This window comes from Coturnix japonica, chromosome 4, assembly GCF_054131305.1.
Source record: "Coturnix japonica strain WE chromosome 4, WE-NBRP24, whole genome shotgun sequence".
NCBI classification, from domain to species: Eukaryota; Metazoa; Chordata; class Aves; order Galliformes; family Phasianidae; genus Coturnix; species Coturnix japonica.
In genome coordinates, this window is record NC_140666.1 from 19,011,042 (window position 1) to 19,036,516 (window position 25,475).

The 25,475-nt window shown below is 49.4% G+C and overlaps 2 protein-coding genes across 10 annotated transcripts; both read right to left on the minus strand.

Moving 5' to 3' along the window:
- Positions 1-9,910, minus strand: LOC107312819 (uncharacterized). 5 transcript variants are annotated; one of them, XM_085544697.1, is made up of 11 exons: positions 9,111-9,910; positions 8,816-8,925; positions 8,275-8,427; positions 7,409-8,161; positions 6,820-7,227; positions 5,344-5,751; positions 4,092-4,496; positions 2,393-2,800; positions 1,765-1,863; positions 1,155-1,189; positions 1-565 (listed from the first exon to the last, which is right to left on the minus strand). In XM_085544697.1, the coding sequence occupies exons 4-11, from the start codon at positions 7,665-7,667 to the stop codon at positions 362-364; spliced, it is 2,226 nt and encodes a 741-aa protein (XP_085400823.1). In that variant the 5' UTR covers positions 7,668-8,161; positions 8,275-8,427; positions 8,816-8,925; positions 9,111-9,910; the 3' UTR covers positions 1-361. The 5 variants fall into 5 exon arrangements, with proteins under 5 accessions (XP_085400823.1, XP_085400825.1, XP_085400826.1 ...); XM_085544699.1 differs by lacking the exons at positions 6,820-7,227; positions 7,409-8,161; positions 8,275-8,427; positions 8,816-8,925; positions 9,111-9,910 and adding an exon at positions 5,932-6,166; XM_085544700.1 differs by lacking the exons at positions 5,344-5,751; positions 6,820-7,227; positions 7,409-8,161; ... (1 more) ...; positions 8,816-8,925; positions 9,111-9,910 and adding an exon at positions 4,677-5,331.
- Positions 9,911-10,237: 327 nt separating this feature from the next.
- Positions 10,238-23,350, minus strand: TMLHE (trimethyllysine hydroxylase, epsilon). 5 transcript variants are annotated; one of them, XM_015860663.3, is made up of 9 exons: positions 23,268-23,350; positions 20,941-21,008; positions 20,318-20,490; positions 19,026-19,202; positions 17,994-18,273; positions 16,847-16,966; positions 14,451-14,687; positions 13,977-14,115; positions 10,238-13,064 (listed from the first exon to the last, which is right to left on the minus strand). In XM_015860663.3, the coding sequence occupies exons 3-9, from the start codon at positions 20,487-20,489 to the stop codon at positions 12,933-12,935; spliced, it is 1,257 nt and encodes a 418-aa protein (XP_015716149.2). In that variant the 5' UTR covers position 20,490; positions 20,941-21,008; positions 23,268-23,350; the 3' UTR covers positions 10,238-12,932. The 5 variants fall into 5 exon arrangements, with proteins under 5 accessions (XP_015716149.2, XP_085400828.1, XP_015716151.1 ...); XM_085544702.1 differs by having other exon boundaries at positions 22,853-23,350; XM_015860665.2 differs by lacking the exon at positions 20,941-21,008.
- Between the last annotated feature and the right edge of the window lie 2,125 nt (positions 23,351-25,475).

A 25,475-nucleotide genomic window follows, 5' to 3' on the forward strand; every position in this document is an offset into this window, starting at 1 on the left:
CAAGGATCTTCATACACTCTTTTAATATAACAAGGCAATTACTAAGGGACCCTGTGATGCAAGACTGAAATCCATCCAATGTTCTCCATTACCCCTCAAATTAAGGCATTCTCTGGAAGCAAGCTTATCATGGGTGAACTGTTGTTTTGCCTTTGCTTTAGGCATCTTTCTCTTGCGTTTGGTGTCTCTGTGCTCTCTGGAAGTCTCAACATGAAACTAAAAGCAGATCAACCCTCAAATTCCAGAGAAATTGCAGTTTGAGGCAAACTAATGCATTTCCATAATCTCTTGCTCCAAGCACTTAAACACTCCATGGGCAGGAGTGGCCTCACCAAAGGTCTGACCACAACTGTTAACAGCATCACCTTGGCTTTGTGGCACATCTGTCTCCTGCAAAGCTTGGAGCCGAAGCAGAAGGCAGTTGAGGGAGGTTTATGGATGCGTAGAGAGTCTCTGGTGATGCTCTTGGCTTTGTCTCTTCAAAATCTTCTCCAACTGTGGCGTAAATTGTTGCCACGTCCCTTACAACAGGGTTTTCCACGTGGGTATCCTCTGTGTTTGAGGCCTGGAGAAGTACAGAGAAAACACCAAAGGTGCTGGAATTAGAAGGGATTCAGAGCTGCTGACCACACACAGCAAGGAGTATTTTACACAAGGACCTGACAGACAAAGCCGGGTCCTACACGAAACACAGCCTGCAGAGCCGCTGGGGTTGTCCTGCTCTCATGTCTCCTATTGAGGCATCTTTGCCTTTTCCTCTGGGTTTTATTCCTCACAGGTGGAACCCTGCATGAGATGAGTCCCTAGATGGCCCACATGGACCCCAAAGACATCCTGAACATAAATTCACAAGGCTGGCAATCAGGGAAGAGATCTGTCTCTATATATCTCTGCATGTAACCATCCTTACTCGGTGCTGCTGTTAGTCAAAGCTGTCCTCAAGCTTCTCGTGTTCTTAAAACCAGCTTTTTTGGAACAGAAGCAAAGGGGAACTGTGCAGCTGGGGGAAGGGCAGGCACTTCATAACTTACTCTTCTAGCACCGAATTAACTTCCTAATTTTATATACAGCAACCTGTTCCTGCAGCTCAGTGCATCATACCGAAGCCAGCAGTTAGCATTTACCCAAGGAGCTTTCAGAAGATGTTCCTATACCTGCTGCTGTGTAATGGTTCTCCTCTTCTTCCACACTGCACCAGAGAAAAAGAGAGTTTTAGTACCTGACAGACACAAATATGCTGTGCCCTCTTCTCCCCAAGCCTTGGGGACCCGGAGGTACACTGTTAAGTACAAGTGAAATCTCCCACTTGGAAACTAATGCATTTCCTTCCACCCTCAGGGGTGATGGTGCTGATGGAAGCTGGGGAGACCGGCATCGTGCAGGTTTATTTTCACGTGGATATTCTCCCCAGCTGGAGTTTTAAGGTGTCTACAACAAAATCATCACAGCCACACTCAGAAGCTGCATTTCTGAGTCCATCATTATACCACCTTTATGAATTGCATGCAATGCTGTATCTCAATTATGGTTTCAGCACCAAAAGATCTAAGTTCTGTAGAAAACCACAGCCGTCCTGTGCTTTACTTCTGCTTTGTTAAGCTGCATCACAAACTTGGAACCTTTTAGGAATGTCAGGAGGGACATCAAAGAAACTCTTAGGAAGGAATAGTTTTGGTGGGAAGAGTCCTCCACTGCCTTTATCCCCCAGGAACATCTCCTGATGTGCAGCCTCAAAGGGAGAAATGCAGGAGCAGATCCACCTACCTCGCCGCCATATGCAGAGGACCAGGAGCAGCAGAAAGAGGCCGATAAGGGAGCAAACTCCAATTGTGAAATAATGTGGGTTGTCTTGGTCCTTGGTGCCTGGTATTTGGAACACAACACGTGCTGTGAGTGCTTCCTAAAGGAATGCATGGGTGGCAGATACCACAGCAAACATTATTTTCATTGCTTTGTAAGTAGAGTGGCATCAAAATGGAAGAAGAATATTTGGCATGTGTTTCACAGCCTCTGTGGCTGTTGATTTATCTGCAAGTACCCAATTAAACCCCGCAAATAATGGATTTCTCCAGGCACAGGACTCAGACCCAGGGCTTCAGTTTCGGAGCCCATCTCTCCCTACTGCAGCCATTTATTTCACATAAAGACGAGTCAATCAGCTGCACGAACAAGAAGCTCTCATGCATCTAATTTAGCAGGCAGAGCAGAACAGAGTGGGTTTCCTACTATAAAAATGCAGCACAACCAGCATCAATTGTGATACACCTGGAAATCCTCCTTTTGCTGCTGTAGTTCATACCAATAGGAAGAGGGACCAAATTCCTGCCTATGCCTCATGTTCCCATGTCCATGGAAGTGCAAGAGGAGTCTGTGCAGGCACACAGGCACTTACCTTCATCAGGAGGTACGGAGAAACCATCCTGCTTGTGCACGGCCAGGGTGATCCGCCTGCTTTGGTTTTGCTCTTGGAAGACAATTCTGTACACCCCGCTGTCACTGAGCCGCAGGTCCCGCAGCAGCAGGGATGCATTCTCGAGGAAGAGCTCAATGCGGCCCCGATACGTGGTATGGGGGTAAGATCGAGCAGAGCATTTCCTGGGAGCTCCCCAAGCATCCAGGGAGCAGTTCAGCACCGTGCAGGAGATGATTTCTTGTGAGCTGTTCTCAAACTTCCACTTAATTGACAGTGGGAAGGGAAGGGAGCTGTCGACTCTGTATGAGACGGGCAGGAGCACGGAGTGTCCCACGGTGCCATTGACCGCATCCTGCGGGATTTCGATGTGAAGAGCCAGGTTTTGCCCTGTAAGAACAGGAGGAGGCAGCTCAGCAGCCGTTCAGCCCCAATGTCAGCACCCGGTGCTCGCAGCACCCCATCTCCCAGCGCCCCTTGCCCAGCAGCCACGCACCTAACGCCGGCCCTCGGCTTCACAGCCAGCCCGGCAGCGGCCGCAGCCTCCAGCGAGCCCCAGCCCCGACTCACCCAGCAGCAGCAGCACGAGGGAGCCGAGGCCCCAGCAGCGCCGCCCGCGGCACATCTCCTGCGGCTGCCGGGCTGTGCTGGACCGAGAGGAAGTCAGCGGCTCTGGCTCAGCCCCCCGGCACCGTTTGGGTTCGCGGCGGGTGGGTGAGACGGGGCTCCTTCCTGTACGTGTAAGTGCAGGGGGGAGGCTGCGGGTGCAGAGTGTTGTGATGGGGGAGCCCCGGGTGCCAGGAGGATCCCAAGGCTGGGCAGATCCCAGTGGAGGAGGGCAGGAGCCCACGGGAACCTCTGGACATCCCTGTGCTGGGGCTGGAGCAGGAGCCGATGTTGCAGCTGGTGGCCGGGACTGGGACTGATGGTGCTGCCTACACTGACCCTCTGCCCTGCTTCAGCCTCTGAAGCCGCCCATATCTTGTCCTGCACGTCAGCACTGGGGCCACAAGCCCCAGCCCAATGTACCACGACCGCCCACAGCAGGACAGAAGCTTTGCAAAACGGCCTCCCACCTCTTTCTTTGCTGCTGGGACTGTTTCAGGTGATGCTGCAGCCTCACATCAGGCACCTGGGAGACAGTTTGGTGGAGGAAGGGATGTTTATTCGTCCACAGGAGGGATTATTTAGTGGTGAGGGAATGTGAGTGGGGAACTGGTTGCACACTGCAGGCAGGGACAGGGGTTTGGGGATGCCTGGGTTTCTCCAGCACAGGGACTGGTGTCAGGGCAAACAGCTCAAGGCAGTGCTGAGCACACTCATTCTGCTGGGCACTGCTGTGTCCTGAGGCTTCGGCTCTGTCTGCTCCCACTCGCTGGCTCTCTTCTCCCCATCAGCAGCCTCACGCTTCTCCAGGTCGGCTCCGCTGCTGGTGGCCACCGAGCAGGCACAGCAGCAGGTGGAAGAGCAGCTGCACGAGCAGCAGGATGAAGCAGTAGCAGATTGCAAGGCTGTAGCAAGGGATTCGTTCAGTTGTACCTGTGCAAGGAGAGAGGAGAAGCAGCAGCTGGAGACGGCCACCTCCCCCAGAGACATCTCTGCTGCCCCCAGGCTGTGCCAGGAGGGCAGGCATTCTGCAGGGGGATACAGGAGGAGGCTGTGCAGGCACACGGGCTCTTACCCTCATCAGGATGTTCGGAGAAATCATGCTGATCGTATACGGCCAAGGTGATCTGCCTGCTTTGGTTTTGCTCTTCAAAGACAATGCTGTACACCCCGCTGTCATTGAGCTGCAGGTCCCGCAGCAGCAGGGATGCATTCTCTGGGAAGAGCTCAATGCGACCCTGATACATGGCATGAGGGAGACATGGTACAGAGCATTTCCTGGGAGCTCCCCAAGCATCCAGGGAGCAGTTCTGCACCGTGCAGGTGATCACTTGTGAGCTGTTCCCAAACTCCCACTTAATTGCCAGTGGGAAGGGAAGGGAGCTGTCGACTCTGTATGAAACGGGCAGGAGCACGGACTGCCCCACGTTGCCAGTGACCGCATCCTGCGGGATTTCGATGTGAAGAGCCAGGTTTTGCCCTGTAAGAACAGGAGGAGGCAGCTCAGCAGCCGTTCAGCCCCAATGTCAGCACCCGGTGCTCGCAGCACCCCATCTCCCAGCGCCCCTTGCCCAGCAGCCACGCACCTAACGCCGGCCCTCGGCTTCACAGCCAGCCCGGCAGCAGCCGCAGCCTCCAGCGAGCCCCAGCCCCGACTCACCCAGCAGCAGCAGCACGAGGGAGCCGAGGCCCCAGCAGCGCCGCCCGCGGCACATCTCCTGCGGCTGCCGGGCTGTGCTGGACCGAGAGGAAGTCAGCGGCTCTGGCTCAGCCCCTCTGCACCGTTTGGGTTCGCTGGTGGTGCCTACACTGACCCTCTGCCCTGCTTCAGCCTCAGAAGCCGCCCATCTCTTGCCCTGCACGTCAGCACTGGGGCCACAAGCCCCAGCCCAATGTGCCACCACCCTCAGCAGGACAGAAGCTTTGCGAAACATGGCCTGCAGAGCAGCTGGGGTTGTACTGTTCCCATGTCTCCTATTGAGGCATCTTTGCCTTTTCCTCTGGGTTTTATTCCTCACAGGTGGAACCCTGCATGAGATGAGTCCCTAGATGGCCCACATGGACCTTATTTCACATAAAGACAAGTAAATCAGCTGCACCAACAAGAAGCTCTCATGCGTCTAATTTAGCATGCAGAAAAGAACAGGGTGGGTTTCCTACTATAAAAAAAGCAGCACAACCGGCACCAATTGTGATACCCCTGGAAATCCTCCTTTTGCTGCAGTAGTTCATCCCAATAGGAAGAGGGACCAAATTCCTGCCCATGCCTGATGTTCCCATGTCCATGGAAGTGCAGGAGGAGGCTGTGCAGGCACATGGGCACTTACCTTCATAAGGAGGTACGGAGAAAACACGCTGCTTGTGCACGGCCAGGGTGATCTGCCTGCTTTGATTTTGCTGTCTGAAGACAATTCTGTACACCCCGCTGTCACTGAGCCGCAGGTCCCGCAGCAGCAGGGATGCATTCTCTGGGAAGACCTCAATGCGGCCCCGATACGTGTTATAAGAGACAGATCGTGCAGAGCATTTCCTGGGAGCTCCCCAAGCATCCAGGGAGCAGTTCAGCACCGAGCAGATGATGATCAATTTTGAGCTGTTCCCAAACTTCCACTCAATTGACAGTGGGAAGTGAAGGGAGCTGTCGACTCTGTAGTAGACGGGCAGGAGCACGGACTGCCCCACGGTGCCACTGACTGTATCCTGCGGGATTTCGATGTGAAGAGCCAGGTTTTGCCCTGTAAGAACAGGAGGAGGCAGCTCAGCAGCCGTTCAGCCCCAATGTCAGCACCCGGTGCTCGCAGCACCCCATCTCCCAGCGCCCCTTGCCCAGCAGCCACGCACCTAACGCCGGCCCTCGGCTTCACAGCCAGCCCGGCAGCGGCCGCAGCCTCCAGCGAGCTCCAGCCCCGACTCACCCAGCAGCAGCAGCACGAGGGAGCCGAGGCCCCAGCAGCGCCGCCCGCGGCACATCTCCTGCGGCTGCCGGGCTGTGCTGGACCGAGAGGAAGTCGGCGGCTCTGGCTCAGCCCCCTGCTCCGTTTGGGTTCGCTGGTGCTGCCTACACTGACCCTCTGCCCTGCTTCAGCCTCAGAAGCCGCCCATCTCTTGCCTTGCACGTCAGCACTAGGGCCACAAGCCTCAGACCAATGTACCACCACCACCCACAGCAGGACAGGAGCTTTGGGAAACGGCCTCCCACCTCTTTCTTTGCTGCTGGGACTGTTTCAGGTGATGCTGCAGCCTCACATCAGGCACCTGGGAGACAGTTTGGTGGAGGAAGGGATGTTTATTCGTCCACAGGAGGGATTATTTAGTGGTGGGGGAATGTGAGTGGGGAAGTGGTCACACACTGCAGGCAGGGACAGGGGTTTGGGGATGCCTGGGTTTCTCCAGCACAGGGACTGGTGTCAGGGCAAACAGCACAAGGCAGTGCTGAGCACACTCATTCTGCTGGGCACTGCTGTGTCCTGAGGCTTCGGCTCTGTCTGCTCCCACTCGCTGGCTCTCTTCTCCCCATCAGCAGCCTCACGCTTCTCCAGGTCGGCTCCGCTGCTGGTGGCCACCCCGCAGGCACAGCAGCAGGTGGAAGAGCAGCTGCACGAGCAGCAGGATGAAGCAGTAGCAGGCTGCAAGGCTGTAGCAAGGGATTCGTTCAGTTGTACCTGTGCAAGGAGAGAGGAGAAGCAGCATCTGGAGACGGCCACCTCCCCCAGAGACATCTCTGCTGCCCCAGGCTGTGCCAGGAGGGCAGGCATTCTGCAGGGGGATGCAGGAGGAGGCTGTGCAGGCACACGGGCTCTTACCTTCATCAGGATGACCGGAGAAATCATGCTGATCGTATATGGCCAGGGTTATCTGCCTGCTTTGGTTTTGCTCTTGGAAGACAATTCTGTACACCCCGCTGTCACTGAGCCGCAGGTCCCGCAGCAGCAGCGATGCATTCTCTGGGAAGACCTCAACGCGGCCCCGATACGGGAAATGGGTGTAAGATCGAGCAGAGCATTTCCTGGGAGCTCCCCTAAAATCCACGGAGCAGTCCAGCACCAAGCATATGATGATCTTTTTTGAGCTTTTTCCAAACTTCCACTCAATTGCCAGTGGGAAGGGAAGGGAGCTGTCGAGTCTGTATGAGACGGGCAGGAGCACGGACTGCCCCACGGTTCCACTGACCGCATCCTGCGGGATTTCGATGTGAAGAGCCAGGTTTTGCCCTGTAAGAACAGGAGGAGGCAGCTCAGCAGCCGTTCAGCCCCCAGTGTCAGCACCCGGTGCTCGCAGCACCCGAACTCCCAGCGCCCCTTGCCCAGCAGCCACGCACCTAACGCCGGCCCTCGGCTTCACAGCCAGCCCGGCAACGGCCGCAGCCTCCAGCGAGCCCCAGCCCCGACTCACCCAGCAGCAGCAGCACGAGGGAGCCGAGGCCCCAGCAGCGCCGCCCGCGGCACATCTCCTGCGGCTGCCGGGCTGTGCTGGACCGAGAGGAAGTCAGCGGCTCTGGCTCAGCCCCCCGGCACCGTTTGGGTTCGCGGAGGGTGGGTGGTACCGTGAGTACCATGAACGAGGCTCCGTGCTTTAAAGAGAACATAATGTACTGATAAGCAGAAAATGGGAGTTGATGATGGTCTTTAGTTTTAGGAACTATAAATAACATCAGTTTCCATGCACAGATGGAAGAATCTCTCAGTAGCAAGAGAAAATCTTCCACCCTGCAGACAAAGACAGGATGTCGATAACTACAAGGAAATGACCCAAAAGTCTTCTCCGGAATGGTTGGTCTGAGATGCAAGTGTAGAACTACCAGCTCTGTTTCAAAGCCATTGGTATGCAAGTGAAAGGTTGGTCGGGAGTCCTGGTATGCAAGTGAAAGAGAAAGGTTAGTCTGGAGTCTTGACCTTTGGTTTGACCATGTGGCTTTGGTGATCAGGACCGTAGGAGATGATCACCATCCTGTCTCCATTTTCACTGCATGGATTTCTTCCATAATTCAGCCTGCGTAACAGATGAGGAATACACATAGATAATGGAAGGTGTCCTTGCCAAGGCAATGGGGTTGGAAAATCTCTTGGACAATGGCAGCAATTTACTGTGTCCAAGAGCTGGATAGGCAGCATTGGGCGATGATTCTCACTTAGTTGGGTCACTCATCTGGGAAGGAAATATGGAATGGAAAGTTGTGATGGGGGTCTTCAAAGCCACAGCACTCACAGTTCGAAGAACAACTCTTCAGTTACAACCAGAAACTTGACAGCCCTCCATACCTTAATGTAATCCAGCCCTTTGCTCCCAGATTTTCAATATTCATCACAGGTTTTGGGACTTCCTTCTGCAATTCAGCTTGCATGTGATCTCCACGGGGTTGGGGTATACTCAGGGTAACGGGTCTTGCCCCACCTTCACTGCTGCAGTGCTTGCTGTCAGGAAATATTTAGTTTCTGAGCAGAAATGAAGAAACAGATGGGTGAAATGCTGTTCCTGTTCACCGTGCTGTACCCAAGAGGTGTTTCTCACTTGGTGAATGTGGTGACAGCGCAAACTCTGAGAGCCGAGCTTGACCAATGTTAAGGTCAAGCAAAGATTACATCTCCCTCTTGAGCAAAGCGATGTTTTATCAGTCCATACAAGGGCTTCACCTGCCCCAGCAGCTTGGAGGGCAGCAGGAAACTTTGCCATTGCAGCAGCCCATGTGCTCAAACACCTCACCACCACAGGCAGCAGCTACTTCCTGTGATGAGATCTGGTGGGATAAGATGCGAAGCCCTCTGCGAGCGGCATCACATCTGTCATCAGGGTGATACTGACCACAGCCCGCTGAGAGCCCATGCTAACCACAGCACACTCCTGCTTCAGCTTCCTCCCTCGTTAGGCTTGAGGTCAAGAATTGAAGGTCTGCCTGCAGTGATGCGTGAGCACTGAGGACAGAGCAGAAAACCTGTCATCCTCTCCCCCCTTCTGCATTTCTCTGTCTCATCAGTAAATCTATGTACAAGCATTTGCTGCTAAACCATCACAATATGAAATTCAGACCAAGCCCTGATCAATAGAGCCACCTCTCACAGGGTTTCAGGGTTCCCCAAGAGCTCAGGGAAGACCTTACCTGTAATAAGGAGGGGGTTGGCCCCTTCTTCTGGGTAATAGTGATAGGATGAGATGTGATGGCTTCAAGTCGCACCAGTGGAGGTTCAGGTTGGATATTAGGAAGAATTTCTTGTCAGGAGTAGCAAGGCTGCCAAAGGAGGTCACAGAGTCACTGTCCTTGGAGGTGCTCAAGAAATGTAGGGATGTGGCACTGAGTGCCACAGGTTAGCGAACATGGTGGGGATGGAGTGAGAGTTAAACTTGGGCCCACTGAAGAGAGACTACTCACATGCTGCTGGTCTCAATTGCTAGATCAAAGACAGCTGTGTCGCTGTGGATTGCTTAAGAATCTGCAGAATATACAGCAGGAGGTGAAGGGAAACATTTCAAGGATAGTTGGTTATTGCAACGTTCACTATGTAGCCGTGCATTATCTATTACATGTTACAAAGAGCATTCCATATATCCTGCATGTCTCAGGGGACAATGACAAAGTATTTCCCCTGAAGACTCTTCAGAGCTGAATGATTCCAAGGGGATAAGACCCCAAAAGTGGACACAGGGGGGCACTGCAGGGTAACAAGAGGCATTAGAAGGGACCAGAAGGCAAGCAGAGATAAACGAAGGTGCATTAACAATGTGGGAATCTTCTGATATACAAATTTAAAGAGAGCTGACCCCTGGGAAACCAAACTGAGTCCTGGGACACACATGGGCAGGAACTGAGGGCCTCAGGGTAGATGTTGCCTTCCATCAGCCAACTAAACAGCTCTATTTCCCCCCCCCCAGCCTATGCTTAGTTCAGATTCCTTCCTCCTCCCCACACCTTCAATACCAACCCATTTTCTCTATGCTCATTCAGATCCCCCTTGTGTGCCCTCACATCTCTGCACCCTTCACCATCACCTTTAGTACATCATGTCCTGCTGCTCCTTAAAAATCCTCGTTGTCTTGCAGATGTTTGACCAGCAGCCCCTGGGCTTTTCAAGAGAAGTGGATGTAGCACAGCAGAAGGGACAGAATCAGCAGCAGCCTTAGAGCCACAGGTGGATGTGACTTGACACTTGAGTTTTGAACTCATTTTCCATGCTGTTCCATGCATCTTCTGCCACCGTGTGGCCAAAGAATGAAAAGCCAAAGGCAATGTATCGATATACCCTTCTCAGATTTATTCCATCTTATCAAGTTCATGATTGCTAGGCATAGACGTCTTGTACTAAATGAATTATAAAGTTGGTCAGGTTAACATCATCACTTCATATTTTACTTTTGGGAAATGCTTTAGAAACACAAACAGTAGAGCCTTTGTGTAGTGGGAGGAAGAAGCGGTTCATCATTTATTGGCTGAAAGAACTGGTAAAGCTCGATTACAAAACTTGATCGGATACCATTACAGCAAACCACCTGTTCCATAACAACACAACAGATGTCCAGATCAGACAGACAGCAGCTGCCAAGAAGCCCTGTTTCTACAAATAAAGCCTCGAGGATCACAAGATGCTTAGAAACAACTCAGCTCACTTGGGAAGTGAGGAAGAGATGGAGCACATGATTAAACAAAGCTCTATCTCCCTAGTTTCTTATGAAATGGCTAAATGGAACGGAACAACACCTATGAGGGAATGTGTTTCTGCTACATTCATGGTGAAGAATTTCCCCCTCAAAACACATTACACAGTCACCTCAAGGAGTGTGCTGGCTTGGAAATGGCTCAAAGAGGAATATGGTGGCTGAAGACCACAGCTCTTGGCAGCTCCACACTGCTCAGTGAGAGGCAGAGCTACAATCACCACGTTCCTCATTATAAAGGCACCTGTATCACTACAATTATCAGTATATTTTGAGTCAGTTCTCCCTTGTGCTGGCCATAGCCCTGCACTCTCCAGCTCAGAGTAGTGGCAGATTTTTGGCTTGCAGCTGATAAAAATGGGAAGTAAAGCTCATTTCAGCAGCTACAGGATAAGTCCCACATTAACCCAAGTGCTTTTATTCTGACTGCAGGGGGAATAAAGAGACAAAAGAAGCTCAGAAATCTCTGATGCATCCTGAAATACTGATCATGCTCCTTCATCCCCCTCCTAGGGTCAATTAACACAGAGATGATTATGTCATGACCTCCCCCCAACGTGCTCCAGGTCATAGCTTCACCCAGAAACACAAAGTGGAACAACCCTGGAGCATGTGAGATGGGTTATGTGAGGAGCACATGTAACTGCAGGGGTTTGCCACTTCCGTGTGGTTAATGAAAATCTGCAAAGCTTCACACTTAAGCTATGCGGGTGTAGAGGGCATCTATGGAGAACCATTAGACCAAATATTTGGTAAAGAAATAACAGAAGTAACATATGCCTCAGGGTGCTTGAGGAACCTACTCACTTAGCCTAGAGGAAATCTTAAGAACCTGCCTATGTCTCAGGCTGCTCACAAGCCTTGGGAGACATACCTGACAAAAGCCAGCCTGCTTCAAGCTTGCCGCCATTGCTCATACTTCACTTCTTTATGTATCCTCTGATACACACAGCTTCCCACTCTGAAACCCTTTCAAATCCTGATGGAGTAATGGCTCACTGCAAATGACAGCATAAGTTAGCTCAGTCCACAGGAGCAGCAGCTCTTAAGAGTGCTTCCTAACATTAAGATGTATACATTCAATATTTAGATTAAACAAAGGCAGCAGGTTTGGCATCTGCACCCCATTTATACCTTAGGCATAACAGCAACTTCCTCATACAGGAAAGCCAGAAGTGAATAGGACCATGCTTCAGGGTCCAGTCACAGCAGAGCAAATAACTCTCAAACATATGGAAGAATTAAAAATAAAACCTAAAAAGAGATTTCCACCGTGGTTGTTCAATGTGTCACTCTACAAATTTACCTTCTTGCTACCAGGAGTTGAAATTTTATCTGTGTTCATTACCTTCATATGCAGGAAAATCCGGTGGAATAAAAGTCGGCTTCATCCAGCAGTCAGAATAAAGATGCCCTAACAAAAACTCCTTCTTCAATAAAGCCAGAAGAGTAGGCAGAGTAGGAAATGGGTCAAACACTGTAGCTGATAAGCCTTCATCCTCGAGTGAAGTATGGTGTAACAGGCAGACAGATCACTAGTTCAACATTACATTACTGAAGGAAATGTGAGGAGAAGCACGCTCAACCAAAGCCATCTCTCCAATCTGCAGATCTATCTCACTACTTTCCCCTTTCTGTCTACCCTAAACCTTTAGAGATACTTTAACTATATGAGCTTGGCTTTCCAGGCCAACTCTCAGGTAGCATCACTTGTACCAGAGCCTGTCAGACAGGGGTACACAGCTTAAGAGGAAAGAAGTCACAGGTACATGCCAACAGCCCTCAGTTTAAGTAGTAGCACTTTCATCAAGCAGTGATTTCCTTTTTCTCTAGAAGGCATCTGGCCTGAGATGAAACAAGGTCCCAGATATCCCAGATATATCCACTCTGCTCTGTTATGCCAGAAAAACAAACACGGTAGCTGATTAAAAAAAAAGGCCAAACAACAGGGAGAAACTGATTACAGATCCTGAAGGCACTTGATTGGAGGAACACTTCTCATAGTGTGATCAGCCCCAGTTCACTGGAGCTGAGACAAAGTGGCTGGCTGAAAAGACCAGGCTGAGTGCACAGACAGCAAGAGCTGACCAAGGCGGCAGAATACAGTCCCATAAAGCTCCCACAACCTTTGGCTTCCACCTGCTCCCTCTCCCACACAGGCAGAGAACTGCTGAGAGAGGGCAGAGGTGTCTGAGGTATGTGCAACATGGTTGTGGTGAAGCACCAGCACGGCGTGGAGCTCTGTCTGCCTCTCCACAGCAGATGGCCCAGGCTAAGCTTGCAGTCCCAGTAGGCGTGCGGTGTTGAGCACATCATCTCTTGTCAGGTAGCAGCCACACAGCTGGCGGTACCCTGTGAATGCTTCCCGTCCATGCAGGACACGCCAGTTATCTATGAACAGTGCCTGCGTGGGAAGAAGAAAAGCCAACAGAACAGGGGTGAGCACCACACCGAGCCAGGACCCTCTGATGTGACAGGTCCTGGAGATCCCTATCTGGAAGGGATCCACCAACAACAGCAAGTGGCCATTGTCAGCTTCTACAGCCATTTTCCCAGACATCATTGATAACAGAGGGGTGCTAGGGCTTTTGATATGAATACTTCTGCTTTACTTTTATTTCTGGGGCCCTGGGCCCACACTGAATCTAAACCCTGCAGTAATAAAAACTTTTTCAAGCAGGCACAGCTGGTAGATGAAGCCGTACCCTGTAACACCTCTAAGTCCACGACTGCAGCTCTAGTCTTTCTAAAACAGCATACAGCATCAGCCTTTCCAAGTAAGGGCAGAGCTTTTATTCCCTTAACACCAAGATGTCCTAAGGCATTTCTGGGACACTGAGGACATTCTCAGGTCTCTTGTGATTCACCAGCAGTGCTAGTATTCAAATATAACCTCAAAACAGAAGTAAATTTGGCCTCCCACATGTGCTCTTCATGCTTCCATTAAAAGATTTTCTGCTTCTGAAAGAAGTCAGAGGCTGAGCACCAATTGCTCCCAGCCTTCCTGTCTCTGAAGGTCCTCAATTCAATGACTGCAAAGATCTTTCTCCTCTCCCCTACTCAGGATTAGCTTTCCTGAGGCTGTGTTTGAATTAATTACTTCTGCCTTGTCTGGAAGCTAATATCCTTTCACAACAGTAAGAATATATATATAGTAGCAGCCAGTTCTAGAATACAAAGCACATGAAAACAGCTGTAAAGAGCTGCAGTACAAGGAGTGAAGCATTAACTTAAGGCAGAAGGCCTGCATGTCCATAGGATCACCCTACTCCCCTACCTGTACCAAACACATGAGCCTCCAACTCCAAAGTCCTACCTTGCCTGGCTTCAGTTTGACCCACAGTTCATTTTCTGGTCTCCTGAGCTCAGTGGTGAGTGTGCGATGAGCAGTGTACCAGCGATTCACAACATCGTAAGGCACAGTGTTGATGACTGCACGGTCATAGTTATTGTATCTAGAAGTAAAGAGGAGAAAAGATCACTTATGCGGCCCCACGAGCACAGTGCAGCCACATGTTTCTAGAGGGAAGCCCAGGAGCCATAAGATTAGTCAGTATTAAAGGAGGCAACAGTGATGAATACAGAGGTTATATGGTCAGCTTCAAAAGAGCAGAATTGCTTCTTACACTTGCTTGAAAACATCACTGCAAAGCCCAAAAAGGAAATGCATGGTGTATTTGTGGTCATCCCCCCCCCTCCCCGAAACATGCTTTCCTTTGAAGCTGTCTTCTGGAAAATCACTACAGTCTGCCCAACCCCATCTCCTCCCCATCATCATTTCTCACGTTACCTGATCAGGTAAAGCTCATTGTTCCAGGGATAGACGTTGAGGACCGGCCCGACTCCGATCATGTGGTTGTGACAGTCTCCCACATTCTCGATGTACTCATGCTTCAGTGGCACCTTACTTAGCAGCTCAAACTGATCGGGGGCTTGCCGGAGAACCTGCTCCGCCGCATAGAAGCCATCCACCAGCAGTGTACGCCCACCTGTCCCCTCGTGCTTGAGGCAGTGAAACACTTGGATGCTGCATGGGTGAGAGCACAAGGGGAAAGACCTCAGCTACCTGCCATGTCAATAAGATGCAGCCCCTGTGGACTCAGACAAATGCAGATAGATGCAGCACCTCTCTGTACTGGCACTACAAGACTCTCATAACACTTTATTTCATTAAGACCTGACAGGGAATGGAGACAGCCCAGAAAGAAGCAGCTCTACTTGCTGTATCTTCAGCTTTCATATATTTTGCTTTCAAAGAAGAGGGCTGCTGTCTACACAGTTTCTTAAGCCAAAAGACATGAGGTTGGGAAACTTCAAGTGGTGTAGGATCAGGCATGTGCCACCCAAGGTTCATTCAGGCAGTAGGATGTAGAGGTTCAAAAACAAAACTGACTTCACTAGAATAACTCAGAATAAGAGGGCAGTTAAAGACACGCTGGTGGCACTATGCTCTTATATGAGTGCACATGCATCTTGGTCTCCCACAACTAGTCAAGACAAGCCATGTGACAATATGTCAGAAACCCCTTGGGAAAGCCTGGAGCAGAGTCCTAGAATGAGAAGCTTCCATATGAGGATACCCCTCCCTAGCAGGAAGCTGAACAGGAAGCAATTCAGCTGAACAGCTTTTGCTCTTATGCTTCTCTGAAACTCCTGAAGTTTCTTTCTTCCCCTTCATCCAGGTCAGACCTGGTATTCTTAGGGACAGCTAGGAGCTTCCTTAAGTCACATACTGTCAGTTATCATGGTACGTCAACCTGACTTATCAGAAAGTCAAATGTAACCTTTCAGGGCAGCCTTTATCTCCTGATCTTCCTTTGAGGCCTCTTAACCCCACCCCTCAGCAAGTGATTTGGCAGATGCTCCCAGCTACAGCCTCACCAGTACCTTTCACCTGGACTTTAATTGTTCCTTACAACCACAGAAGGATCAGAATCATTACAGCAAGTCAGTCCACAAGTGCAGAAGCACAGGTTGCCCAACCCCTCGTGGCTCTGTGTTTTCAAGGCAGCAGCCTCCTCCTGCAGCTCAGGGCACTAAGTTCTTCACTGCCTGGTAAGTCAGATAATACTGCACACCCTCCTGCGTCTTGGGGATTTTCTCTCCTCTACCATTTGTAGTAATTTTACTTGAGACTTGTTAGATTGGGTGGATTTTACCCAACGCAGTGGGGAAAGCAGACATTCAAATAAACATGTCTTTCTTGAAAAACACCTCGCTTCCTTTAGAAACAGGTCAAAGACAGTTTAAAGTATTTAAGCTATTTCAGAATAAGCCTCCAACAGTCTGAGAAAGGATTTCTGGCAGAGATATGTGCTCAGGAAAGCCAGAAATTCATGTTTTACCTGCACTGCTACAGTTTGTAAGCATTAATAGTCAGCCCACTAGCCCAGCCATGGCTTGATACATTTCATTTTGCTGCAGACTAGAATATACCTATCCAAAAGAAAGGTACAGAAACAGCTAATGAACTCTGCAGTTCTCACAACAAGCAGTTCAATTGAAGTGCAATTGTAGGCTGAAGCTCTGATTACTAATTTATATAGGAACAGCTTCACCAGGAAGAGCTAAAACCTACTCTAAAGTAAGAAACTTGGACAAGACGACTTCTGGCCTCTGTAGCCCTACTTCCAGACAAAGTCACAATTAAGCCTTTTGAAGGGCTAGATAAGCTCTTCCTACGGGATGCACTACTGCCAAAATACAAATCCCAACCAGTCTGAAGCAGAGCATCTGCAAAGGGCAGACATGAGGACAGCACACACCTCTGGTGCCGTTCATGCAGCTGGGGAGGGCAGAAGCAGATAGTGTAGGCTGTGCCAAGACAGGCAGCTCCCTTCTTCCCCAGAGGCTACCACTAAGAGAGCTCTGCCAGTGAAACACAGTGCTGATGTGGATAAGGAGGCTTGCTCCAGGATTTAATTGAAGCAAACTTCTGTAGCAACTTTGTACAACTACAAAGACTACCAAAACCTCCTTCATTGCCTGCAGTCTGGAAGACTTGGGAGTTTCAAGCATCTACAGACTACCTCACTTCAAAGGAATCAAGCAGGATCCAGGATTACTGCTTAACTAGCACCACTACAGCACATCAACAGTACTGGAAACAATCAAGTCTAAACTGCATCACCATGAATCACTCCTGCTTTCTCTGCTGAGTGTCTGTGAACCAGCAACAACACGTACCCGCAGGGCTCCTGGAAGTAGGTTGTGTCAGTGTGCCGATCCAGAGCCAGTTTTGTGTAGGCAGTGTCACCCCGGGAGAAATCAGAGGTGAAGTACCACATTCTGCCATAGATGGTCTCCCTGCAAAAGAGGTGGGCAGTTATCACCGAGTGCTGCAGGGATCAGTGTCATTTGTTGTACACCAGATCCTCTCTTGCACTTTGAGGTCACTCTATCCATCTCACATAGAGAGCAAGCCTTACTTCCTCCTCCACAAATACAGATCTTCCTTTTACTCCAATGTCCCAGCCAAGTCAGGGAAAGACTGAGCAACATTAGAAATTAATAGAGCGCAGCTAGTGTTTGTTTATACCCACTGTGGGCACAATTCCCTTTCTTGTTCTTAAGATCTGGAGTTTCCACTGACCTCTCCCTGCAATGTGCATAGCAGAGTTTAGAGAAGGCAAGGACCCAGGAGAGACAAACGATACTCAAGGGGTACAGGGTGAGGGTAAGGATCTGGAGGAAAACATGGGATGGATATTCATCAGAGCCCTTAATTTCTATTTGGAGTGGCTATTCATCAACAGAAATAGGAATCCCTCCTCTCCTAATGGCCAAGGCAAGTTAAGTTGTTTCTGCAGCTTGGATAAAACTTGAAACTCAAACCCAGGCTTGCCATGTTGTTGGTGTGTTTTAAACAAACACAGAAGAAATGTTTTCCAGTATTTTTCTTTAGCAAGAGCTAATAATTGTTTTTGATCTCCCTTGGCTCCCAGGGCCAGGGCTGCCCTCTTAACCTTTCAAGTCACAACAGGAAATCTCTCTCCTTGCAAAGCTCAAGTCTTCCCAGACAGGCTACTTCCTTCAGTTACTCCTCTCTGTGCACAGTCCCACTATCACAAAAGTCACTGTATTGTCCTAAGGCAGCTCTAACCTAGTAACCCCCTGGTCTGGCTTCCCCCCAAAAAGGAGCCAGATCCCACTGTGCAATACTCCATCTCTGTGTATGTGGTCAGAGACTGCAGAAGACCCAGATCCTCTGTGTGCAGAACATGCAACACTGCACAATACAGGGGTATTGCCTTTCCATACAAAAAAGAAATAACAGCCTATCATCCACAGTTCCACAAAGCTACCCACAGCTTCCTGCGGAACTACTAGTTACCTGATTAAACTGATCCTTTCTGCTAAGATTTGTGTGTCCTCTTTGGTGGGAGTGACATTCTCAACAAAAGCAATCCCATACAGAAGGAAGTTTTGCAGGAACTCCTTCAGCCCCTCATCCGTCTCCAGGAAACTCCGGCAGTCAACGGAGGGGACCTGGGCTTGGCGGTAGATTTCTGCATTCCAGAGGATCCGTGGGTGCATGACCTGCTGCTTCTGCCCCTCGTAGCTGTTCTTCACCAGCCACTGCAGCCCGTACCGTGTAACATGTCCATCCGGCCCTGTGACACAGGAGGAGGGTCAGTCATTGCAATGAACAGCCTGAAATCACAGCCAGCGCAACCATCAACCTAGGCCAGTCCTCATCCTTTTAACTTTGCCTAACAACATAATATTTTGGCTAATATCAAGAGGAATAGTAGTATCCACTTCAGGCCATAAGTACTAGAATTGTTGTCAGCAACTCCAAATTCAGAGCCAAGTGTTTCTACTTCAGTAATTTTGCTCTCTAGTGACAGGACTCCATGGAAGAGTAAAGCACTGATGACCAGAGCATAAATGAAGGTACCATAGATGAAAGCAAATTGCAGCAGAAAGAAAAAGCAGCAGGGAACCACAGGAGAAAGGACACAAGATAGGAATTCTGATAAGGAACATGAGATCAAATAAAACAGAGTAAAGAAAAAGTCAACCAGTTCTTGATATGTTCACTATCTGCACTGCTGCCACATTCCTGCAAACCAATAAACTACACAGATGCTGGGGATGCACACATCTGTAACCAAGAGGAGAGAGAATGAAAGGAGGGAAAAAACAGACATAAATAAGACTGAGTCGTGTTTACAAAAACAGCCCTACTCAGAACAGCAATGTTTGAAATCTGCTTACAGCTAAGCCTCCTTCCAAAACAGCTCCTGATTTACAGATAAGGTTTTCTAAGAGGGGACACCCTTAAAAGTGGGATCTACCAGCCAGCCTCACTCCAGCCAGGGCTGCTCCTTGACAAACAGAGCACAGGAGAGTTGGTACTCACACGTGAGGAAAAGCGTGGTCTCATCTACTCGGACAGCCTTGGGCTTGATGCCTAGGTCCACACTAGCTGTGTCCAAGCTGCGCTGGTTCGTCTTGGCGTTGTAGCAGGAAGCTGAGCGGCAGTGGTCCCGCAGCCAGACGAAGTCAAAGCGCATCAAGGTGTCTGCATACCTGAGCTCTGCCAAGAGTAACAGGCACAGAAGATGCATTGGTGTGAGCAGTGAGGAAAATAAAACAACAAAAAGAGCCTACAGGTTACATTTTGCCATGGTCTCCTGTCTTACTACCTCCACAATCAGTCTCATCCTGCAACAGGAAGTGGTGTGGTTAACAAACACGTCTACCTTCTCTCTTCAATGAGTAGTAAATTCAGAGCTACCCAGCAGCTGCTGTATATAACAAGGTCCCCCGTACCCATCTAGCTGCAGACCCCATTGCACAAACACAGGTAAGAACCAGCCAAACATTCTAAACTTAACACATTACAAACAACATCACAACCTCTAATTCCCACTAAGCATTGAAATCCTCACCTCCTTGCTCCCTCCAGAGAAAGCTTAGGAATACCCAAATTCCTTTAGAGGAAAACTAGAGCTGGCACAGGCAGCAGGGAGTCCTTTTTGATCAGCTTTGAAACCTAAGTATCCACACAGTAAAACAATATTCTTTTCCAGAGGACCACTATGTTGGATAAAATATTAAGCAACTCCCTTTTGAGACAGGGTTACAAGTGTATCTAGAGTAGCAACACCTTCTAACCAGCCTCAGACAACAGCACAAGGTAGAGGTATGCATTCCTTGCTTTTCCTTCAGCATTCTCAAAGGGAGGAATGACTTGCATCAAAAAGGCTTGCTCATGCCATGCAGACACACAAACAGGTTGCCTACAAGCCTGCTCTAATCTACTCTGTTTCAGAGATCAGTGTTTTAAGGAAAACCTGCAAGTGAGGACAAGGCAGAGCTGGGACATGCACCAAAACAGCCATCCCACCTGCAAGACATAATGAACAACTGGCAGACAGGGCAATGTTCAGACACAATGACTGCTCAGGAATCACTTTTTGAGTTAGCACTGCCTCACTTATTATACAGCACTTACTGCCAGGAGACAAACCTGCTCCACCCTGCCTTTGGGAATTCCCAAAGGGAACATAAAACAGCAATTGCAGCACACATCCCTCTAAAAAACAAGGGTTGTTTCAGAAGAGAATCACTGCTGGGGAAACAAACTTGGGAAAATTTTGCTCCTCTTCCCCCAGAGACCCAAAAGCAGGTTCAAAATCACACACCTACCTAAATGATCACCGTGTAATTGCCAGGCACAGCTGATGGATTCTGGGGCCGTGTGATGCCAGCGAGCCACAGCAGTGGTGAAGGTCCTCCTGCCACGGGACAGTCCCAGCAAGTGATGTCTGGTATGTTGGCAAGGCACACTGAGCAGGCACGCCAGCCTCCGGCACCACATCCTGAAAGCCAGAAGAAGAAGGAGAATTAAGTGAGTCAGCTGTACTGTTGTTCTGGGTAGAAACATTTAGAGCACACAGCCTTCCCCATGAAATTGGGCACCGTACCCTTCTCAGGTCAGCTGCAGTGAATGCTTCTGTAGACACCACTGCTACTGAAGACAGTAAGCAAACACTCCTATAAACCCCTAAAAACTGAGTGTAATGGAAGCAGCAGGGAAGTCAGCATTAGGGCAGGTGATGAATTTTTGAAACACAAGCTAATCCAATCACAGAACATCAGTTGGAAACAGGAGGAGAAACAAGGTCATCTCGTTTATTTTGTGATCAACAGAGACTCCAGCAGAAAATTATCCTGAGGACAAGCAGATAAGATCCTGGGATTTGTCAGGCAAAGCACTTCCAGAAGAGACAGCTGGGTGTTCAAAGACCTTTAAAAAAGGCTGGTAAAACCTTATCTGCAGCAAGTCTCGTCCTCTCTCTGGTCTTCCCCAAGCCGAATTCCTCCTTGCTGGATGGAGCTGTAATCATTGGGGAAGCGGAGAAAAGTGACCTTGGTTAGGAAAGCAAGTAATGGAGGAATCAACTAATTAGATCAGTTCTAGAAAAAGTATGCAAAACAATGAGGAGGAAGAACTTCTACTGCCAAAGGATACAGCAAGCATGGAAGAGTAACCAGCCATAGTTAAACTTTGACCAGAGATGAGAAGGTGAATTCCAGAGGTTGGTTCATAAAAACACTTGAGGACACTGACGGTTTAAGACATAAACCCAAAGCCACACTAAGCACCCTGTCATGTGTACATCAAGTTCTGGAGGTCAGGTCTAAACCCAGCAGAATTTTAACAATGCTTTGATCTGAAGGACACAGAAACGCAGTAATGCTGAACGAGACACAGGCACAGAAAGAATTTCTTATCCTGCTTTACTGATTTGCCTTCATTTTCTTATCTGAAGAGTACAGACGTTGGTGCCTCAGCCGCCTAACCTGCTTCTCCACTTCATAGGTGACTTAGAGCAGAGATGGTAGAAGTTAATAAGAACAGTAAAATCAGCACAGAGAAGGATATTCCCAGAAAATTTGCTGAGTATGAAAAAAGCAAAGTGCCAATCCCAGGGACAAATAAAGAGTAGAAGCTGTTTTATAAAGATGATAATGTGGTTTGAGATTAAGAAGCAAGTCATTGAGTTGTATAAGGTGCTTGGCCTCAGCCTGTGTACCACTTACTGACAGCTTCAGAACTGAAGACTGATTTCTGTGGCTGCTAATATGCAAAATGCCCTCCTCAGAAGGCTGAATGGAATCTGGCTGTCTTGCAAATCAGCTGGATTCAGGTTAAAAGCCCCGTTTAGCTCTGCACAACATGCAGAGGAGTGCTGGCTGCTCCTTGCCTCCTGCCTCACACCTGCAGACAGATCTCTGCTACCTGATCTCATGCCCTGCAAAGCTCCTGGGTCTCCTTCCAATGCTGACTGAGCTGCAGCATCCTGAGAGTCTCCAGCATCTTCACTGCAAAGCATGCACCAGAAAGTCAGGTTCTGCAGGAATAATCTGGTGTTTAGTTGTGTCAGTGCTAAGTTTGGGGAGAATGCTTTACAAACCCCCACCACTTTGTAAACTAAAACTGATAGACAATAACTAAGAGAAGGAAATCTGCAAGAGGACCTACAGAGAGCCAGGAGTTACCAGTAATGGTTGTTGGGTTTATAAAGTTTAAAGAAACGAGTTAACTCCCCAAACCAAGTGGTAACACTCACATTAATGTAAGACTATGCTTTATGCTAGAAAGATGACTCACTCCACTTTGGCTTTTGGAGCTCAAGAACATCCACTAACTGAGAGAGAATAATAACAATAAAGAAGCTCGTTTGCACACGCCTGATATCTCCTCGCACCGGACACAAAACTGATAGGAAAAGCTCATCCATAAATCCATTTAGAAAGCGGCCACTGCCTCGGGCAGCTCCAGCTGTAGTTATCTCTTTCTGCACATGTTCTTTTTTATCTCTTCCTTCTTCCAGTATCAAAACTCATCAGAGAATAAACACAGGTAATGGTAATTGACCCAGATACTTAATCTAATCACTGTGACCTCTTGCTTCTCTGCTTTTTGCTCTGGAAGCAGACACCACAAAGAGCAGAGAGAACCCATCAATTCAACCTTTCTAAAAGGCATTAAAACTGAGAGGAGACAAGCGTACAGACACAAAACAACGGTATAATGAGGGAGAATTTATATTTTGCCTTTGAGCTTGTTTAACAAAAGCCAAAAACGCTCTCCTGGCTGGAATGAGTTACGTGAACAGCTAATACCTCCCCATTGCACTTCTTTACACCCTTACATTGCCTACATCACTACCTTACCTGGGTACCTGTATAATGCAGCAGCTGCAACGTTCCAAGCCCAGATTTCCCTTGACACTCACAAACAACAAGCAGGAGGAAGGAGAACACACTAAACACGAATGCAAGCGGACTTAGAGATAGGAGAGAGCTTCAGTTTCCAACCCTGTCTCTCTATGGCAGAGGGACGAGACCCTGTGCAGACATTACACACAAAAACATCATTTAACTCTGATTACCAACCCATATTCTCCCAGCAAATCGCTTGTAGGAGGCCTGCAGGCCTGCCTTTCATTCCCACCCCCTTTAGAACACGCACCCAAACCCCACACGACCCCCACAGCAAAGATCATCCCATAAAGGGTGCGGAAAGCACCGCAGGACCTCACAGGGGTGTAGGGCTGTACCCGAATCCCTTCATGTACCTCAGCGTTACCTGGGGGAGCGGCGGAGGCTGCGGGCTGTGCCTGTGGGGCTGCGGGCCGTACCCAGCTCTGGCCCCGCTGCGAGCCGAACAGCGACGATAAAGAGGCGGGAGGCCGAGGTGTAGAGCGCCGCATACCATAGAGTGCTAAGAAGAGCAATAAGCCTCCGGAGAGCGGTGTGATAGAGAGGCTTCCGCTATAGAGAGAGCTTGAAGTGCGGAGAGCGCCCCCTGTGGGGGAGGAGAGAAGCGCAGAGCGGCCCGCCGGGTGACCATAGAGAAGAGCGGTGCTCTGCGCATGCGCGGTGCTCCGAGTTGGGCTGTGCTGCTGGTCGGGGTCGGGGTGGGAGGTGTTGGGGGGGGGGGGTCCAACCTTAATGGGGTAACACCTGCATATATTGATAGTGAGAAGCAATGGGTCGTATATAGGGCGCTTAGGGATGAGTGAGGCAGCCGGCAGAGCCAATCCGGCCGCTGGAGGGCCGCCTCGTCCCGCTAATAGCAGCACCCCCCAGTATCCAGCCCTCCTCCTGCTCACACGCTCCTCCCAGGGTCATAAATGGCTCTTAAATAAGCAACAACCCACACAATGCTCTTCCCTTAACCAGATACCACATCCGGCCCTCAGGGTACACAATGAGCCCATAGGATGGGAAAGACCCTTCAATCCTGGCCACCAGCTTCAACTAACTGCGAGGTCAGGAGCACGTCACTGCTATGCACCCTACATGTATCCTCCATGTATAGGATGTAGATGTACCCTCCAGTCCTTTCCAAAGCCCTGTATGTGATGTTGCTATTCCTTCCCTGCTTGGGGACATTTCTTAGAGGTCACGTTGCTGGTGTTGATGTCAAACAATGTTTTCCTTGACATACAGGTTTAATCTTTAGGCATGGTTTTGTACTGAGGGATATTTCCGCAGGTTGGGACAAGGAATTAATGTTTTATAGGAAATACAGCAATTTCCACGCAAGCTGTAAGAACAAAGAAAATCTGAGTAAATAAGGGTTGTTCCTGGAAGTGGCTATTGGAACAAAACGTGGGTGTAGGCACTGCGTCATTCTGATGCGCAGCCACCTATGAATGACCAGCCCAGCTGAACCCATTACCACCTATAGTGCCATAATGCTATGGGAAGTGCAGCAAAGACAGAGTAAAACTAAAGCCCCAAGCAAAGGCAGCAGCTATAAACACAGAAACAAAGGAAAGAATCTGCTTACCTTTGAAAGGCCACAGGTATAAAGTAATCTTCAGCAAAATGCTGTTGCTTCTACTGCCAACCCTTAAATGAGGTCTGGGAAGGGGTGGATCCTGGCTCCACCCCTTCTGGTCATTCAGGTACATTGCATGCACCTGAGCTCCCATGGGTTGCCCCTGCCCTCCCACCAGGTGCTCAATCACTGCTTCAAGCTGTGACTGAGTATTTTTACTGTACCACTCAGGAGCACAACTCAACCCAACCAAAATGTCCATGTCAATCCAACATGACTGACATAACCTAACCCAGGTGACTTACAGGCGGCTGTGTGTTGAAGACATGGGAGTCCAGGTGGATTTTCTAATGATTTAAGTGAATTTAATCTTCCTCCTCCTAATTCTCCCTTTCCATGGATAAAATCACCTCCAAATGTCTGTCTCTCACAGTGATACTGGACAGCGGGTTTCAAGGTGACTGAAGGACCAGCCAAAGGGGCAGAGCCCAAATCCCCTTGGGGACTGCAGTCAGGGCAGAGAGCCGATCTGCCTCATCCCCAGGAATACACCCATAACCATGGAAACATAAATAAATAATTATTTATTTGGCTTGTTTCAATCTTTTAAAAGTTAATCTAATCCTCTGCCTCTTTTTTTTTTTTTCTTTTTTTCTTTTTTTTTTTTTTTTCTGGTTATTCGAAGGAAGGAAGGAAGCCCAAACTCGGATGTTTATTTGTTCTGTCCTGGCCGATGTTCCCTTGGTCGTGCTCCAGTGGCTGATAAACTGGCAGGGAAGCAGAGCGTGGAGCACGGCAGAGCCTGGGAAAGGCCGGGACCCTGCTTCCCCTGCCCTTACATCACAGTTTCTCTCTGATTAGCTTGGCCTGGGGGCTGCCAGCTGCCTTCACTCCCTTGTCTTCTCCATGCTGGCTGTGCCTGTCATCATGTCCCCGTACCTGAGATGTGGGTGGGAAGCATGGGAAGGCAGCACAAGGCTGGACCAGCAGGATGATGGTGGGATGCCT

Coding starts and splice junctions, on each gene's coding strand:
- LOC107312819 (XM_085544697.1), bottom strand. CDS start 7,667: ATGTTATTTATAGTTCCTAAAACTAAAGACCATCATCAACTCCCATTT. Junction 4,497..5,343: donor CTCCGTACCTCCTTATGAAG/GTAAGTGCCCAT, acceptor CTGTTCTTACAG/GGCAAAACCTGGCTCTTCAC. Junction 566..1,154: donor GAACCATTACACAGCAGCAG/GTATAGGAACAT, acceptor GTACTTCTCCAG/GCCTCAAACACAGAGGATAC.
- TMLHE (XM_015860665.2), bottom strand. CDS start 20,489: ATGTGGTGCCGGAGGCTGGCGTGCCTGCTCAGTGTGCCTTGCCAACAT. Junction 18,274..19,025: donor GACCACGCTTTTCCTCACGT/GTGAGTACCAAC, acceptor CCTGTGTCACAG/GGCCGGATGGACATGTTACA. Junction 16,967..17,993: donor GAAAGGATCAGTTTAATCAG/GTAACTAGTAGT, acceptor CCTCTTTTGCAG/GGAGACCATCTATGGCAGAA.